General features: G+C 37.0%; 1 protein-coding gene across 3 annotated transcripts in view; it reads left to right on the top strand.

Annotated features, from left to right (window-relative positions):
* The window catches only part of APLF (aprataxin and PNKP like factor), a 93,811-nt gene that overhangs the window by 818 nt on the left and 73,372 nt on the right, over nt 1-19,621 (top strand). For all 3 annotated transcript variants that reach the window (XM_065927249.1, XM_065927247.1, XM_065927248.1), the window contains exon 2: nt 15,104-15,175. In XM_065927249.1, the coding sequence (XP_065783321.1) occupies nt 15,132-15,175 (44 nt within the window). In that variant the 5' untranslated portion in view covers nt 15,104-15,131. The remainder of the gene's footprint in view (nt 1-15,103; nt 15,176-19,621) is intronic.

The raw sequence follows: 19,621 nt of genomic DNA, 5'->3' as shown, positions 1-19,621 counted from the left end.
TGGCCGCTCTGGTGGTACTGCCTGGGCGTTACTTTTATTGTAATAATCTTTTTCAGTAACGTCAGTGACTCACCTTTATGTAGTGTGTAGAATTCCAGGCATTGATCTAAAGACTACTTGTACCAGCTTCTTTAAACCTTTCCAAACTTTTTGAGTTGGGTGCTCGTATCTTCATTGTTCAGATGAGAAAATTGAGCGAGTTATTTAAGGGACACACACACAAGATTTTGGGTTACAGTGCAACTGGATTATGTATTCTTCCTCTGGGGTGTTTAGGAGTTAGAAAACTTGCCTGTAACGTTCTGGAAATTTGTCGATCTCTCACTAAATACATATATATTGTTTTCTCGACATGCAACGTGTCTTGTTTACTGGCCACTTTATGCTGCGCGTCTGCAGACCCTAGCACTGCGGGGGTACACAGAGATACAATGGATACTTGCCCTCCAGTTTTCTCTTGGACTGTCTGAACAAAGCGTGTCAGTGAGCCTATACCAGGGAGTAAGGAGTCTGGTCACTTACCCTGATTATCCGCCAGTGTCTAAATGGAACCATTGGTATTAGGCTTAGGACCCCTTTCTGAGCAGAAAAAGGAAAGGTGATTCAAGGCGGTGATGGGGAAATTAGTTTTAGAGGAGTGTGAGTGTATGTGTATGTAGTGGGATTGAGAGACTTCAAGTTCACTTGCTGATTTTTTTTTTCTCACTTAAATGTGTATTACTTTTCTCCATAGTCTATTATATACAAACCTTTGGAGTAACTGCTTGGGAGGTTTTCTTCCTCTGTTTTCCTTCCTTTCTTATTCTCTTCCGTCCTTTCCTCTCTTCCCTCCCCGTCTATTCCTCTTTCTCTCTCACTGCCTACTTCTTTCTCTCATTTTATCTCAATTAGAAATAGAGTATCTGCTTCATCTAGAAATCTTATGTCTGGTTACTAATAAGTTTTAATTTACTCAACAAATCATATAATTAATGTAGAGTACTATGGATTGGGTTAAATGATGGGTGAATTTTAGGCCCCTGTTTTCTAAATTTGGCACCAGGTCTCAGACCCTTCATTATTTGTAGCTTGATCTTTGCTAATAGGTTTGCTAATGTGAGACAAGCTTATTTGGTTTCTGTTTTTAAAAATGGTAAGGAAAAAATAAATAAATAAAAATGGTAAGGAATAAGAAGTCAGTTACCTGGTCAGGATTTAGTTTTTCCTTTTGGAATAGTCATTGATGATGAGATTCTGTTGCCAAATTTGGTGGGTATTAGAAGTGAATGATACTAGATGTGTTGAAGGAAAACTTTGAAGAACAAACAAATCACCTTGTGGTTTTCAAGATTTTGGAGCTGACAGGTGTTTCTTCTCTACAGTGTTTTAAAACTTCACCTGAGGGCTGCAGTTTCAAACAACAGCAATTCCAGTGAGGGTTTTTTTTTTTTTTTCATGGTGTGTGAGAGCACAGACATAGTTCTAAGTCAGAAAACTCAGGGAGTTTATTTTAATTCATATCTATCAGAAGTGCATAATAATAATCAGGATGATTTTTTTTTACTCTCTTAATTAGTCATGTCTTTTGGAAACAAATTTCACAAACCTTCATGGCCACAACCTTTACGTTTATAATTTCAATGTGTTAAGCATTCTTTGTGGTAAAATAATTTGGCAGTGGGAATGTCTTCATGTTTTTACAGTGGGGGGAAAGCTTCGAACTCTTGTAGATAACAGAACACAGTGAAATTTCATTTTCTTGTGCCCATTGCTTTAGAGTGAATCCTCAGGGAACCCAAGGTCTTTTGTTTACTAAGTTGTAATTCTGGTTCCTGATCACCAAACAAAAGGTTTTGCAGCAGGATGAATCTCCAGGGAATTATCCTGGATGAAAACAGCCAATTCCAAAGGTCACATATTGTATGATTTCACTTACATGATGTTATTGAAAGGACAAATTATAAAAATGGGGACTAACGTGGTTGCCAGGGCTTACTGAAGAGGTGAGGGGAGCAAGAAGGGAATCAGGTCTGCCTGTAAAACAGTAATGAGGACTTTGTTTTGTATCTTCACTATGTCAATATCAATATCTGGTTGTGCTGCTGTAATATAGGTTTGCAAGATGTTACTGCTGGGGGAAATGGTGAGCAGTACAAGAGATCTTTTTGTAATAATATCACCATGAACCTACAACTATCTTAAATAAAAAATTAAAGATTTTACAGCATCTCAGCAGAATACCATTAGACCAAATTATTTGCTTTGTGGTTTTTCTTTAATTAAATCTGATTATACTCTTAATGAAAACTACTCTTTTCAGTTTCACATTTTCCTTATTTGATAGCAGGGATTATAGGGCACATTCCTTAATCTATTTTCTTCCAAGGAAATAGGATAGCACCAAGTATCTAGTGAGATTTCCTGAAGGCAGATGTAATTGAATCTATTGCTCTAATTAAAAAGGGAAGGGGCGCCCAGTGAGGGGTGGGGATAGTCCTGGCCTCTAGTGCAGACTCTTCACCAGGCATCAGTTAACTACTGTTGTAAGTGTCCCAGGAAGTTTATATTAATACAAAGTAACCACTCCCAAGCCTGGCAACTCTGCACTGTTACTGTGTGTGTGTGCTAAGTCACTTCAGTTGTGTGCGACTCTGTGTGACCCTCTGGACTGTAGCCCGCCAGACTCCTCTGTCTGTGGGATTCTCCAAGCAAGAATACTGGAGTGGGTTATCATGCATTCCTCCAGGGATCTTCCTGACCCAGGGATCGAGCCCCAGGGTCTCATGTCTCCTGCATTGACTGGTGGGTTCTTTATTATTAGTGCCGTCTGGGGAGCTCCTGCACTGTTCTTCCTTGTTGCCAAACCTCACTCACTGTCTTGGAATGCTAGTTCTCCTTGGTCCAGCAAGATTTGTCCCTGGGGATGTGCCAAGCACTCCTAGCTGCGGGGGAGTTTTGCCCCTCCCTCAGTTATTGAGCCTAGTATAATTCCTGACACGTAGTAGGCCTTCAACACATGATTTCTGTTTCTCAGATCCACTCTTCCAAACCTCATTAAGAGCCTACTTGCAACTTAGGTGTAAAGAGGACAGCATAGAGTTTTGAAGTGGATATAAATATTTTAAAGAGGCAGTGCTGCCAACTGCTAAAGCTTAAGGAGCAACATCGATGATGGATTGTTTACACTTTTCCTATTTTGTTGACTAATTAGCAAACTCAGGAAATAGGTCATGAATATTTACTCTAGTTAGATGGGAAGAATGAAGGAGAAATCAGTCCTTGCTTTCAGGAGACTTATAGTTAGTGGGTACGAGAGATGCAGAAGCAAGTAACTAGAAAGGGGAGCTAGACAGACCCTTCGAGTGAGTGAAGTGGAAGAGAGTAAGGAAAATGGCATGGAGACGTGATAGATGACAGCAGTATCATGAATGACACTGCTCTGGGCTTGGGGGGCCACCAGGAGAGGGATCTGCTGCCTGTCCCCATTCCTGGTAACGGAGTAACTATTGGGACCTGGTAACATTGTTTTTCTCAAAGGTAGTAAGAAATCTAGATTTTTAGATATAACCTCTGATTTTTTAAAAAAAATTAAATCAGAGGCTAATTGTTTTACAATATTTTGGTTGTTTTTGCCATGAATGCCACAGGTGCACATGTGTCCCCATCCTGAACCCCCTCCCCCCTCCCTCCCATCCCATCCCTCTGGGTTGTCCTAGAGCACCAACTTTGAGTGCCCTGCTTTATGCATTAAACTTGCACTATAACCTCTGATTTTTAAAAGGTTACATTAAAAGCTTTTTCAGTACCTTGAGCCAAACAGAAGAATCCTACACCTACAGAAAGGTGTAGGAAGGAACCCACAATTTAGATGAGGAGGTCGGAGAAGACTTTGTGAAATCAGTGACGTATTGAGCTGACTTTGAAGTGATAGAACAGCTAGAGTTTTGGTAGGTGGAGAGTGAGTGGTAGGAAGGGAAGGGCCCTTCAGGCTAAATGAATGTATGACTTAAGGCTCTGAGTTTGGAAAGTGTATGGCATATTGAATAATTGGATAAGGGTGAGTAGACTTGTGGGATGATCACATTACAGCAGTGATTCTGTTTAACTTTTACAAACATTTAACAGTATGCACTAGTTTTCTTTCTTTTTAAAAATAGTCTTTATTAAGTTCACAGCAGAACTGAGCAGAAAATACAGTTCCCAGAAACCCTTTGCTCCCACGCATGTACCATGTTCCCCTCTATCAGCATCCCCTACCATGGTGGTGCATTAGATGAACCTTTTTTGGCCTGTCATCACCCAAAACCCACAGTTTACACTAGAGTTCACTCTTGGTGTACATTCCATGGATTTTGACTAATATGTAATGACATGTATCTACCACTGTAGTATTAGAGAATACTGCCCTAAAAATTCTTAATGTTCTGTCTGTTCATCTTTCCTTCCCTCCCCAACCCCTAGCAACTACTGAACTTTAACCATCTGCATAGTTTTACCTGTTGCAGAAAATAATATCGTTGAAATCATACAGTATGTATATGTAGACTTTTTTTCAGATTGGCTTCTTTTCATGTATTTTCATGGTTTTTGAATGATGAGTAATATGTTTCACAGTCTGGATTTTGCACAGTTTATCCATTTGCCCACCAAAGGATATCTAGGTCACTCCCACATTTTGGCTGTTAAGCATCCATTGCAGGTTTTTGTGTGAACACGTTTCCAGTTCTTGTGGAGAAGTGATAATTGGGAGCACAGCTGCTGGCTGGTGTGGTGAGAGTGTTTAGTGTGGTAGCAAACGGCCAACTGTCTTCCAGAGTGGTTGCACCATTCTTCATTCCCACCATCAGTGGACGAGAGCTCCTGTCGTTCATCATCCTCGCCAGCATTTGGTGTTGTCAGTGGTTTGGATTTTGGCCGTTCTAATGGGTGTGTAGTGAATTGCTTTTCATGTGTGTTTATTAAGTCAATGTCTTTAAATTATCATCCTTTGTGGACTATTGGATGTGAATATGCTGCCTTCTCACTTGCCTCCAGACCTCTGTCCAAACTCTTTTCTCTGGTTATTTGATTCTGTAGATAGTTTCTGGGTATCTGTATTTTTAAAAGCTGTGGAGATGATCCTGTTGAGAAACCAGATTTGAAAACCACTTCTAGACGCTCTAAGTAGAATGCTTTGCACAGAATAGTCTTTCACAGGTGTTTTACCAAAGTCCCAAGTGGAGATTTAGACCCTGTTTTATCTTACTAAGCTGTGTTTATGTTTTTATTCACTATGTTGCCTCTATCGTAACATATTAAAGATGAGGATGATGTTCTCAAATTTGAATAGCATTCACTCTGTAAGCGGAATTGCAAGCCAAATAGGTTGAGTGAGTTGACATTTCAACAGCAGCAAGTCAGCACAATTCCATTATATTGGCTAACAATTCAGCAACCTTGAATTAGGAGCTCAGAAAGTATTGGAATTTACTTTTAAAAGTCTAAATGATCCATATTTCATTACTATTGTGGATTACGCAGGTGTTTGTGAGGTAGCCTGATAAACTCACTCTAATTTATACCATTAGTCATAGGAGAAAGTATGTTGACAGGTTTCAAAGGCCACATGCAATATAGTAATAACCTTTTTAAAGAGAGAGAATTGATAAACTGGAGTCTGCCTCTGACTAAAATCAAGTCCATTTTCTCAAACTTGTCCTTTCTTAGTATCAGAACCTGTACTCTGATGCAGCATGTACAATGATATTAAACATCTTGTATCAACTAGCTTTTGCTCTGTTGCAAAATAAGGTCCGTTTATCATCTAATATTATGGCAGGCTTGGTGTGGATGTGTGAGCTCTGGAGTGTGTGTTGGACCCGATACTGGGAAGCACTCTAGATAAGAAGAGTTTATGGTGTGTCGACTGGTTTATAGTAACCAGTCTGTCTTCAGTTTGGCTCTTAATTTTACACTTTACTTACTTGCTGCACAATATAAATTTGGGGAAAGAATTTTATGCCAATTATGCCTAACTAGGTCCCATGCTTCTTTAGGTTTATGTATTTTCTCATAAAGTGGAAGTGAAAGTGAAGTCGCTCAGTTGTGTCTGACTCTTTGCGACCCCATGGACTATAGCCTATCAGGCGCCTCCGTCCCTGGGATTTCCAGGCAAGAGTACTGGAGTGAGTGGGTTGCCATTTCCTTCTCCAGTTTTCTCATAATAGAGGCTCAAATCTCATAGCAGATGATTTCCTGTAGTTTTCTACCATGATAGTTTGAATCTGTCTGTTGTTGATAGAACAAACCAGGTAATCTTATGTGAAAAGTACTGTAAATTATAAAGCATTGTACAAGAAAATTTTTATTATCTCAGTCCTTGATTTGCTATGTAGTTTATTCTGAAAAAAACTAATTTTGCCCCTTCTCTCTGTTCTTCTGTTTATAGGAACCAGGCTAAATGGTAACATTGAATTCATGACATGTATTATTCCTGTCTATGATATTCAGAAATTTCTCTAGGAAACATTGTCAGAAAAATTAAATGATGTTGATTTTTCAGTAAATACTGTTGTTGTTCAGTTATCTGACTCTTTGTGACCCCCGGAATGTAACATGTCAGTAAATATTATATATGGACGAAATGAAAGGTCTAGTAGCTTTTCTACTTCTGCTTTTGCTTTATTCAGGTTTACTTTTATTTTTAGAATTTTAGGAACAAACAAATAGGTCAGAGACCTTGGTTCAAAACACTTAAACGTTTCTGCTGGTAGCATAAGGAACTCTTCATTTTGTTTGACTTCAGTAAATGCCAAAAATAAATATTTGGCAAAGAAATCACAAATGGTTCTTTTAAGCTTTCATGTCTTTTTTTCCTCCACAAACACCATGTCTTAAAAATGGAGAAAACTTCATCATAATACATGAAATACACAATTCAAAACTAAAAAATCGAAGATAAGGGATCCACACTGTAAAATACAAAAGTGATAACAAAAACAGAGAGCCCTGTCCTCATTCAAGACACAGCATGAAGAATTTAAGCAAAAGGGTTTTTCTGTAGTATCTGAAGAAAAATTACCATCATTTTGGCTGTTGCTAACAAAGGATAGGAGTGATTTCAGTGTAATTCTTTAGCCTGTGTATTCAGAATTTCTTTTCTAAGCTTCTGCTGTATGCTCTGCAGTTCTTTCAATAGTAAAATGTTCCTGTACTTGTACTTGTACTTAACTAAACTGAGCAGTTTAGTTAACTTTTCTGTTTTCTAATATTCCTTCTCTGCCTGGCTGAGTATAAAGGAATTTATTGTCAGTGTCCAGTATCAATGTAACAGTTGTTAGAGTAGTGTGTGTTAATCATAATTACTTTGGCTACAAGTAACAAATGTGACAAACAGCAGTGTAATCAAATTCATTTTTCTTCTGTAACAAAATCGCAGGGGCAATCGGTCCAGGGCTAGTGCAGCTGTTCAAGAAACCGCTGCTCTCTGCTCCTTCTTGGTCGAGCTTTGCATATGGCTTTCCTGTCTGTACTCACGAGACAGCTGCTGTACTTCGAGGTATTTACATGTGAGCAGGAAGAAAAGAAGGCAGAAGGAAAACGGTGTAGGCCAGTTGCGCCTGTTCCTTTTTACCAGGAACACACAAGTCTTCCTAGACACTCTACTCGGTTTTGAAATATAATTTTGTTGTTTTGTTAGGTATGGTGAGGCCCACGGACCAGGAGATGATAGTCGTTGAAGAGAGAATTACAATTCCAGAGAGAAATAAGGGCCCACTGCGCCACACAGGACCACACAGGATTGGAGGAGGGCAGAAGGCAGAGCTCGGGGAACTGCAGGAAAGCCTTTCTTGTGGTTTTCTTGGAAATGAATGGGCAAGGCAGGGAAACAGTATCGTCTAATTTAAATAATTATGTGGGACTCGGGGCTGTGAGGGCCACCTCTCACTGTCTGATGCTAGCCAGGTGGTTAGGGCAGTGTAAAAATCAGGTAAAGCCAAGATTGGGGTGTGGCTTTGAGTGGCTTTATTTGCATATGAAGGTTGCACTTGCAGGTAAGTCTTTTACTGCCTCTTTAGAAGTAGTCTTTCTCTAGTCAGCAAAGTCTTAGATGTCAAAGCATCAGATATAGAAACTAGAAAACATGGTTAATACACAGTCTGTCATTTGTGCTTGGCTTGAACTAAGTATCTGAGCCATCTACAACGATGAGGAATTCTCTGCTTTTGGATGTTTTTAACCGGGTATAATGTTACCCTAAACAAAATTTAAGTAAAATTAGTGTTAAAGAAGAAATGAATAGATACTGATTAAGCAACTAGCAGCATCTGGTATACATGATATATGTGAAGAATTAGCATCTAAAAAGTTTGGGTGTAGTTTATTTTTATATTTTTTCATTTATTTTTATTAGTTGGAGGCTAGTTACTTTACAATATTGCAGTGATTTTTGCCATACATTGACATGAATCAGCCATGGATTTACATGTGTTCCCCATCCTGATCCCCCCTCCCACCTCCCTCCCCATCATGAGTTAGAAATTGAAATGCCTGCGGAGGCCAGGTATTCAGAAGTGGGGTGGGCTAATCTTCAGAAATGGAAGATTATAGGGAGTGCTGGGGACTCTGAGGAGATGGAGGGTACGTGTACTCTTCAGAGCACAAATTTAAAAAAGAGACTGAGTGATTTCCTGTGTGTTGGCTACCAGTTGGTGGTGCGTAGTCTAAATCAAAGAAGTTTAAGAGAAAAAGTAGATAAAACTAATAGAAGCCTATTAATTTCAGTGGCATAGCTGTAAATTGAATCATACTTCAATTATCATGTCACACTGCTTTTATCATGTTTACTGCTTTTTCAGTAACCTAATGATAATCCTTTTAGTACCAAACAAAAATATGGATAAGGAAGCTGTGGTACATATACACCATGGAATATTACTCAGCCATTAAAAAGAATTCATTTGAATCAGTTCTAATGAGATGGATGAAACTGGAGCCCATTATACAGAGTGAAGTAAGCCAGAAAGATAAAGACCAATACAGTATACTAACACATATATATGGAATTTAGAGAGATGGTAATGATAAGCCTATATGCAAAACAGAAAAAGAGACACAGAAGTACAGAACAGACTTTTGAACTCTGGGGGAGAAGGTGAGGGTGGGATGTTTCGAAAGAACAGCGTGTATATTATCTATGGTGAAACAGTTCATCAGTCCAGGTGGGATGCATGAGTCAAGTGCTCGGGCCTGGTGGGCTGGGAGGACCCAGAGGAGTTGGGTGGAGAGGGAGGTGGGAGAGGGGATTGGGATGGGGAATACGTGTAACTCTATGGCTGATTCATGTCAATGTATGACAAAACCCACTGAAAAAATAAATAAATAAATAAAAGAAAAAAAAAGAGAGCCAGGAAATGTCACACTAAAAAAAAAATGTATCAACATTTTAAAAATATTAACTATTTTCCTCTCAACTTTTTATTTTGAAAGATTTCAGGCCTGTTGAAAAGTTGAAAGGCTGGTACAAAACACCTATGTAACCTTAACTTAGATTAGTTAATTGTTAACATTTTGCCACATTTACTTTATCTGTTGCACATTAGTGAGTTAGCAACAGACAAGCTGTAAATATCTTTTTTTTTTTTTTTTTTAAGAAAACCTTTTTCTTTTGTATTGAGGTGTAACTGATTAACAAACAGTGTTGTAATGATTTCAGGTGAACAGGGATGGTACAGCCATACATATACATGTATCCATTTCCCCCCAAACTCTCCTCCCATCCAGGCTGCCACATACCACTGAGCAGAGTTCCATGTGCTAAACAGTAGGTCCTTGTTGATTATCCATTTTAAATATAGCAGTGTGTACATGGCCTTCCCAAACTCCCTAACTGTTCCTTCCCCCATCCTTCCCTCTAGCAACCATAAGTTCATCCTCTAAGTTTTTTCTGTTTTATGAGTTCATTTGTATCATTTCTTTTTAGATTCCACATATAAGGGATGTCATATGATATTTCTCCTTCTCTGACTTACTTCACTCAGTATAACACTGTCTATCCATGTTGCTGCAAATGGCAGCTTTTCACTCTTTTCAATGGCTGACTAATACAGAGGATGAGATGGCTGGTTGGCATCACTGACTCGATGGACATGAGTTTGAGTAAACTCCGGGAGTTGGTGATGGACAGGGAGGCCTGGCGTGCTGCGATTCATGGGGTCACAAAGAGTCGGACATGACTGAGCAACTGAACTGAATATTCCATTGTATATATGTACCACATTTTCTTTATCCGTTCTCCTGATGATGGACATTTACATTGCCTCCAGGTCCTGTCTATTGTAAACAGTGCCGCAATGAACACCGGGGCGCATGTATCCTTTCAGATCATGTTTTCCTCTGGATATATGCCCAGGAGTGGGATTGCAGGGTCTTAGAGTAGCTCTATTTTTACTTTTTAAAGGAACTTCCATACTATTCTCCATAGTAAGCCTTTAGTACCTTCTGAAGGATGTTACGCCTTTCAGCCTACTCCAGTAGCCTCTAACCAGTGTACTACTTTGAGTCCTTCCATTTCTTCACTTTTCTTTAACCTCTTTCCACTTGCAGACCAACATCATTGTCAATGCACTGCCTACTAAACCCTATGCACTTTGTTGTCTGCTGTGAATAGACAACTGGGAATTCACATAACTCGTTTGGTTAGACTTGGGTGTGCTCTTAGAATACACAGGACCGCATGAAAGTCTGAAGGCTTCTTGAAGCTTTATGTAGGGCTTCAGTTTTCCCAGAATGTCTACTTGCTTAATAGCCATTCCGTCTTATTTCTAGTTTTTTAGTATGTCCTAGTTTAGACAGTTAAGCTGATGTTGAATCATCTAAAAAAGATGTTTTACATAATGATAACGAGGGAAGAAGTATAGCACTAAGAGTGAAGGTGCCTTTAAATCACAAATTCTGGCCCCTCTCCTTTGCTTATTGGTTCTGTAACCTCTGGGCTGTTCCATTTCTCACCTGTAAAATAAAGATGGTAGTATCTTCCACAGGTTTTGTGATGATGGGAAAAAATATATGTGATAAATATAGAACAGTGCTGTGGTCTTGATAAATATTGCCATTACAATTTGTATGTTAGTAAAAATGTGTGGGTATTTACTCTGCACAAAAAGCAGTGATTGCTGCTACATAAAGCAGGTCATCAGATCTTTAGGATCTGTTTATGACCTTATTCCTTTAAGCCCCTTACCACCCCCATCCTGAAATTAAAATAAGCTTTAAACATCATTTGTTAAACCTTTAAGCTTTCTATTGAAAAAGCATAAATTACTGTTTTGTATCACTGACTCAATGGACATGAGTTTGATTAAACTCTGGGAGTTGGTAATGGACAGGGAGGCCCGGCATGCTGCAGTCCATGGGTTCACAGAGAGTCGGACATGACTGAGCGACTGAACTGATTGTTTTGTAACTTGCTCGTTATTTAGAGGTGGGGCATAAAAGGGACAGTTGTAGCTGAATGCCTGAATGATGTTGATTTCAGAGACTCTCTAAAGCACTTTTGTGGGTGCTATAGAAATACACAGCTTGCAGTGAAATCACACTGTTGAAGAAACATGTGTCCACTAGAGGTCATTAAACCTTTATATTATTGCTTTCTGCAAAAATACGGCTTGAAAATGAAAGAAACCCAAGTTGGACTATTACAGGAACTGTAATTATATGTCATGGTTTTATATTTGACAGTTTGTTACTCTGTTGTAGAAGATCAATTTGTATAATTGAAGTTAACAATAAGATATTACTCCCCAAGTTATAAATAGAAACTTCTTACTCCTCACCCAAGAATAATTTGCAGTTCTTGAAACTATTTCTGAATGATTACATGTAGGTGTAAAGTAATAATACATGACTTTTTCTCATGTATTTATTTTTGTTAATTATGGAATTGGAGTACTAACTATGAAGAGTGACCTACACAAGCAACTAAAATTTTCTGGGCTTTCAATTTCCAATATGTAAAATGTGAATAACATTTATGACAGCATTCATTTAAGTGAAAGTTCTATGCAAATGATAAAATCTGTGTGAATGGTGAAGTGGAATATCAGATGACTGCTGTTTTGGGCCCACTAAGACACATTATGGGAAGAATATAGGAGCCTCCAAATTTCTATCCTCTTTTCTGATTGAATAGGCTAATAGTTTATATTTAATTTTATGAAATAGCCTTTGTAGCTAATAATGGGTGTATTTTAAATAGGCTTCCCAGGTGACTCAGTGGTAAAAAAAAAAAAAAACCCTCCTGCCAATGCAGCAGCTGCAGGAGATGCTGGTTTGATTCCTGGGTCCGGAAGATTCCCTGGAGGAGGAAATGACAGCCCATTCCAGTATTCTTGCTGGGATAATCCCAAGGGCAGAGGAACCTGGTAGGCTACAGTTCATGGGATTGCAAAGAGTCAGACAGGACTGAATGAACAAACACACATGCACCTGTAAGGTATTTTATTTTCGAAAATGTCCTAAAAATTAACTGTAGCTTTGTGGAAAAGTCACATATGTGGAATTTATTTCACTGTGATGCTTGATATTACTATTTTTATATAGTCACAGCCATAAGTCTAGTTGAGCTTAGCATCACTATGAACAAAGCTAGTGGAGGTGATGAAATTCCAGCTGAACTATTTCAAATTCTAAAAGATGATCCTGTGAAAGTACTGCACTCAATATGCCAGCAAATTTGGAAAACGCAGCAGTGGCCACAGGACTGGAAAAGGTCAGCTTTTATTCCAATCCCAAAGAAAGGCAATGCCAAGGAATGCTCAAACTACTGCACAATTGCACTCATCTCACATGCTAGCAAAGTAGTGCTCAAAATTCTCCAAGCCAGGCTTCAGCAATACATGAACTGTGAACTTCCAGATGTTCAAGCTGGATTTAGAAAAGGCAGAGGAACCAAAAATCAAATTGCCAACATCTGTTGGATCATCGAAAAAATAAGAGAGTTCCAGAAAAACATCTGCTTTATTGACTGTGCCAAAGCCTTTGACTGTGTGGATCACAACAAACTGTGGAAAATTCTTCAAGAGATGGGAATGCCAGACCACCCAACCTGCCTCCTGAGAAATCTGTATGCAGGTCAGGAAGCAACAGTTAGAACTGGACATGGAACAACAGACTGGTTCCAGATTGGGAAAGGAGTACCTCAAGGCTGTATATTGTCACCCTGCTTATTTAACTTCTATGCAGAGTACATCATGAGAAACGCTGGGCTGGATGAATCACAAGCTGGAATCAAGATTGCCAGGAAAAATATCAATATCCTCAGATATGCAGATAACACCACCCTTATGGCAGAAAGTGAAGAAGAACTAAAGAGCCTCTTGAAAGTGAAAGAGGAGAGTAAAAAAGTTGACTTAAATTTCAACATTCAGGAAATCTGAATGGCATCTGGTCCTATCACTTCATGGCAAATAGATGGGGAAACAATGGAAACAGTGACTTTATTTTTTTGGGCTCCAAAATCACTGCAGATGGTGTCCGCGGCCATAAAATTAAAAGACGCTTGCTCCTTGGGAGGAAAGTTATGATCAACCTAGACAGCATGTTAAGAAGCAGAGACATTGCTTTGCCCATAAAGGTTCATCTAGTCAAGGCTATGGTTTTTCCAGTGGTCATGTATGGATATGAGAGTTGGACTATAAAGCTGAACGCTGAAGAATTAATGGTTTTGATCTGTTGTGTTGGAGAAGACTCTTGAGAGTCCCTTGGACTGCAAGGAGATTCAACCAGTCCATCCTAAAGGAAGTCAGCCCTGAATACTCATTGGAAGGACTGATGCTGAAGCTGAAACTCCGATACTTTGGCTACGTGATGTGAAGAACTGACTCATTTGAAAAGACCCTGTTGCTGGGAAAAATTGAAGGTGGAAGGAGAAGGGGATGACAGAAGATGAGATGGTTGGATGGCATCACTGACTCAATGGACATGACCTTGAGTATTCTTGGGGATTTGGTGATGGATAGGGAAGCCTGGCGTGCTGCCATCCATGAGGTGGCAAAGAGTTGGACACAACTGAACCGAACTGAACAGCCATAAGTGTGGAATTGCTCTTTGGTTAAAAAAATGAGTACTGATTCCGGAAAGTTTTGTATTTTTTGCAAGTTTTTGCAGAACTAGTAGGACTGAACTGAATTGAACTGAGTGGATTTAATTGAATTTAGGCCTTGCTGCAGTCTGTTTTTACTGATAATTTTGGTCCTAATGTGGATAAAGTTAGAGATGAAGTGACAGATACCAAGGTAGTGTCGAGATAGGCCAAATAATTATGCTATTAAGTAAAGTTGGTGATTGAAACATTTTCATTACATAAAACTACAAATCATGAAGATAATCTGTCTTAACTGTTGTGTTAATAGCCATGTAGGGAAGGCTTGCTTGGCAATTTCAACACTTAAAAGTGCAAGCAATTTTTAAACTTTGGTGTGCAGAAGTGATTGTGGGCATAAGTAAAACACTACTTACAGTAGTTGTCTCAAAACAGAAAGCAAATGTATTTTTTAAATGTTTCTTCACTGCAAATATTTGGTTCTCATTGCTCCTCCTGTCTTCCTGCCCTCTTAACTGCTGCTCGTGGCTCAAATGCAGGTCTGCTTGATTGGGTCTGCGTGACCCCAGTGTTTGTACTCAAACCTTTTACATTTACCAGACTGCTGCTTGTTAAGATCTTCTGTCATTATAACACACGGTATATTTTCTGTATTTGAAATGTTTCCTGATACATACATATTATATAGATTTTTTTTCTTTCTCATCTTGTTAATTTTATTGATAATCCCTGCTAAAGATATGTCTTGAAACGATCGTGAAAGGTTTTGGGATCTGTTAGGTTCCAAGCTTGAGTCTCTGCTTCACTATTTATTTTTCTGTGACTTTGAGGAGGCCTCTTAATCTCTGAGTTGTTTGCGATATGTATTCAGCAAGGACAGTCATTTCAATATACAGTCATTGAATGAGTAATAGATTTCATATCTAGTCTACTAATTTCAGAAACGTTGCTGTGGGGTTTTTTGTTGTTGTTATTGTTTTTTTTTGTTTGTTTGTTTTTAGGAAGGTGGCTGTGTTTGAAATGTTAATTTTTTTCCCCCTGTAGATAACAGATAAGAGAGTGTCCAGAAGACATGCCATTCTTGAAGTGGTGGATGGTAAGCTTCGAATCAAACCGGTAAATATGTCATTAATGATTTATTTTAACTTTTTCTCTCTCACCTTTTTCAAGCTCCTGATTGGAGGGGCTTATTCTTAAAGTTATGAAAATAGGGGATTAATGTTAGAGTGTGTTTCCCTTATTGCCAGAAGATAACTGGGAGATAAAGATCTAAACTATTTAAGCTTCTTTTTTTCCCATGGAGCAGTGCTACATTTAAGTAGTTAGAATTTTATTGAAAGGTGACTTCCAGTTCATGTATGCATTATGATTTTGTTCATGAGTGGATATTACAAAGAAGATTCTACAAGAAAGTACCTACTGTGTAATGGTTAGTTTTGGGGGGATGGGGTAGCAACCAAAGTCACTTAAGTGTTCTAGGCTTGTTTTAATGGATTTCTATACCTAGAATATTTTCCAAATTGGCTTAAAAAAGATGCTTAGTTGGAGTTGTCCATCCCTGGATGAAAAGTATTCAGATATATTCTGAACTTCTATGACTATTTAAAAGAGTATTGATAATGTAAAATAAATAAAGATGATTTTATTAATGGAAAATTTCTTCTTTGAGTTAAACTTCATCTGCTATAAAGTGGGTCAAATTTCTGTATGGGAGTTTAATCAATGGTTAATCAAAGAAGACACCTTTTAGAAAACAGTCTTCACCTTACTTGGTCTTTAGTTAGATTGTGATTATATAAGTAAAGAGTTGTTTTTTGAGCACCAAATTGTGGTAGATACAAAATTAGTAGTTAGAGCAAATATTTCACATTAGGTTATAGATATAAAACTAAAATTTGGGATGATAACATTTATTTACTTAAATTATACCTTTGTTTATCTTTTAAATATTATCTGGTATACTTTTACTGAACTTTTAGTGTGTGAATTATATACATGAAAAAGTAAATAATTTTACGCTTTTCTTGATACTGTTGTTTTTGACAGCTTAGAATGTCTAATTCTACATAGTAAGTTGTTTAGTGGGAAGTAGAACTCAGGTTCTTTGAACCCTATGCAGTAGGGGTTTTTTTTTCCATCACATTTTCCAAGTCCGGATTTTTTTTACCATTTGGTGTTCTTTAAAAAAAAAAAATTCATGAAGTTAAAACCAATTGTTGATTTATCTTCACAAAATATTTTGGTGCTTTCAGCTGAATAGAACTTTAGAACTGAAAGCAATCTTGTATTCAGGCTTATGTATGTGCTCATTTGATTGGGACCAGAACTGTCATTGCCTATCAGTGGAGAAGAGAATTTCTTATCAGTAAATGGTACTGGGACAGTTTGTTGTTTGTTTGGGGAAAAAAAATTAGACCTTGTACCTCAAACCATATATAAAAATCAATTCCAGCTAAATTAAATGTGAAAGTCAGAATTATAAAACTATTAGAAAATATAAGAGAAAACCTTTATGACCTTAGAGTAGGGAAATATTTTTAAATAAGATATAAAAAGCAGAAACTGTAAAAGAAAGAGTGGAAAGAAAAAGCCAATTACATTAAAATTAAGAACCTTTGCTGTTCAAAATATAATGAAAATGAAAAATGCCACAGGGAGAAGATATTTAAAACATGTAAAATGTTTTAAGGGATGATATCCAAAATTTATAGCAAATGCTTTCAATTAATAAGAAAAAGGTAATCCAGTAGAAAAATGGGCTGAAGACTTGAGTTTCACCTTACAGAAATGAAAATCTGATGGTTAGTAACATGAAAAGCAGGCATACAGTCTTCTTATTAGCTGGGGAAGTAAATGAAACCACAGTGAGATACCATTGTACACACAACAGATTGGCAAAAATACAAAGTCTAACAATTTAAGTGTTGGTGAGGATGTAGAACAAGTGGAATACTGATGAACTGTGGTTGGGAGCTCAAATGGTGCAGCCACTTTGAAAAATAGCTTAGTGTTATTTCCAGAAGTTGAAAGCTGTATTCCCTCCAAGCCAGACCTCATACATATACAGGATATATATAAGAGCTGTAAGAGTGAAATTGTATGATAGCAAAACACCAGAAGCGACAGAAATTTCCACCAACAGTAAAATCAATAAATATATTGTGATATATTCATTTAATGAAATACCAAACAATGAAGATACTGTGAAAGCTGAGAAAATATAGATTAAAATCTGGAACAAAGTATTGAATGATGAAAGCATGCATTGGAAGAATATATATATAGTATGGCTCCATTTATATAAGATTAAAAATCCTGCAAAATTAACAATATATTCTGTAGTCAGACATAGGTGGTGAATAGGAAACAGTAAGTACAATAGTCAGGGTAGTTTTGTCTGAGGGAACTGAGAAGAGAGTGAATAGGAAAGACAGGGAACATCAAAGGTAATGGTAATATTCTTCTTAAACTGGGTGGTGGGTCTACACATGTTACCTTACTTTAGTTATTGCTCTGAAAATATGGAATATTTATAACATGAAAAAAGTTATGAATACTACAGCAGTTATTTCTATAATGCCAGACTACCAAACATTGGAAGATACAAGAAAAGTTTTTTTATGGAAATGTGCAGTTCTAGTACTAGGATTTGATTCCTCTTTTAGAAAAATATTTAATTGGGTTTTTGTTTTATTCCCAGAATTATTAAATTAACATTATATTAGTTGAAGGAAAACTGACTGTTGGATTTAGTGACATATGTGTAGTTTCTTTGCTTTATGTAATGCTTGATTTCTTGTTTATATTAATATAGTGTCAATAAAATAACTATCCCCTTGAAATAGATTTATTTATTTAATCAGCCTCTTATTGTTACTGTACCTTCAAGGTGTAATGTAGAGAAATTTAGAGGAATTCTAATACAGACTTTGGTAATGAAATTTAAGATCAGTAGGAATGAGTATGAGATGGACAGATAACTTCTAGTCTTTATCGTAATGCTAAATATCACTTATTCTCTGTTCCTAGTCAATTACAAATTATTTGATCTACTAAAGCAGGTTATATATGCACTATAATAAAATGTTGAGAAGTTTTAGTTTAAAAAGCTTTGTAAAATTGCATAAATAAATATAGCAAATATTTTGTTATGATGATCCCTTCCATAAGCTATATATTTCACAGTTATGTTTATGTAATTAAATATTGTAATGTTATGTGTAAGTAATTAAGTGTTTTTTTGCTTTTCCTCAAATTAAATAAAAAAGTAGCTTTGTCAGTGATACATGAATGCAATTAGGGCAAGAGCTAATTTAGACTTTTAGATTGGGTGAATCTGTCTCTTTTTTCCCCTTCTAATATTTTCCTTTAGAAAAGGCTGTAGCACTTAGTAGTTCTAGGAAATAGTGCATGAGGAGATTAATATTAACTCATGAGGAGATGATGTTAGCTTTTTTGTGTGTCATTTAAATTTAATCTACAGTCTGGTATCAGCAGGGAGAAAATGCATTATGAAGGCAAAATGACAATGTTCTCTATAAAAGACTATATCACCAGTGGTTAGTTATATCCTCCGGGTGTTATTTCATTTTAATAAAAACTTACGTCTTGGTTCTTGGATGACTGAAAGAGTAATTCTATAACTTTAAATTGCAAAGATATTTATTTTTTGCCATTTCATATTGATTCTCAAAATATATAGCTTTGAGTGATTGTATTTTTTCTATTGCACAGTGAAATTTCTGAGTTGTGATTATTTTCATCCCATGAAATTAAGACTATACTTGTAAAATAGCTATTACAGTAGCTTTTCCACAACTCATTTTGTTTATTTTTTTATTTATGTATTTTTTTTCCAATAGCATTGACTTTTATTCATTCATGTTAAGTCACCTGAAATGGTATCTGTTGCATTTAAGTGCTCATTAATGTAAATGACTGAACAAAACCATTTTAATGGATATTCAATCCATTAAAAACTCAATATCCCACATAATTAAAGTCACTTCAACATAACCTCATGACAGCTCCCACACCAAAACAGTACTTTATTTTGTAAATTTTGACCCATTATTACTCCCATGTTATTTATGGTCTTTTCAGCTGTCAAGCGTACAAGGTGAAGAAAAAATTTAGATGGGGGTTGCACCTGGAAAATAAAAGTTCAAGAGAATGAATATTTTGCAATGTTCAGTTAAAAGTGCACAGTCTGTTACAGGTTGACACATTGTTTGACCTGATTTATGCAGAATTAATAAGCTATTCAGATAGTGTAGCTTTAGTATGCTGCACATGATACTGGCAGCCTGGGAGTTCATAGATGGACTTGGGACCCAGCAGATTTGAAACATGTATATGGAGTTTAAGAAATTTATTTTTCAGGTGCAACCCCCATCTAACTCATTTTGTTTAAAAAAAAACAAATGACTTTCTAAATTAAAAAAAAACACACAATATTGAAGAGCTTTTTTTAATTTTTGACACATTAATCTTTCTTTAATATTTAATGGTAACTCCAAGAGAAAGCTATAGGAAATTGATTTGTATTTTAGTTCCATTCCT

The sequence above is a fragment of the Muntiacus reevesi genome, chromosome 3, assembly GCF_963930625.1.
Source record: "Muntiacus reevesi chromosome 3, mMunRee1.1, whole genome shotgun sequence".
In the NCBI taxonomy this organism is placed as follows: Eukaryota; Metazoa; Chordata; class Mammalia; order Artiodactyla; family Cervidae; genus Muntiacus; species Muntiacus reevesi.
This window is presented reverse-complemented; position numbering and strand designations above follow the sequence as displayed.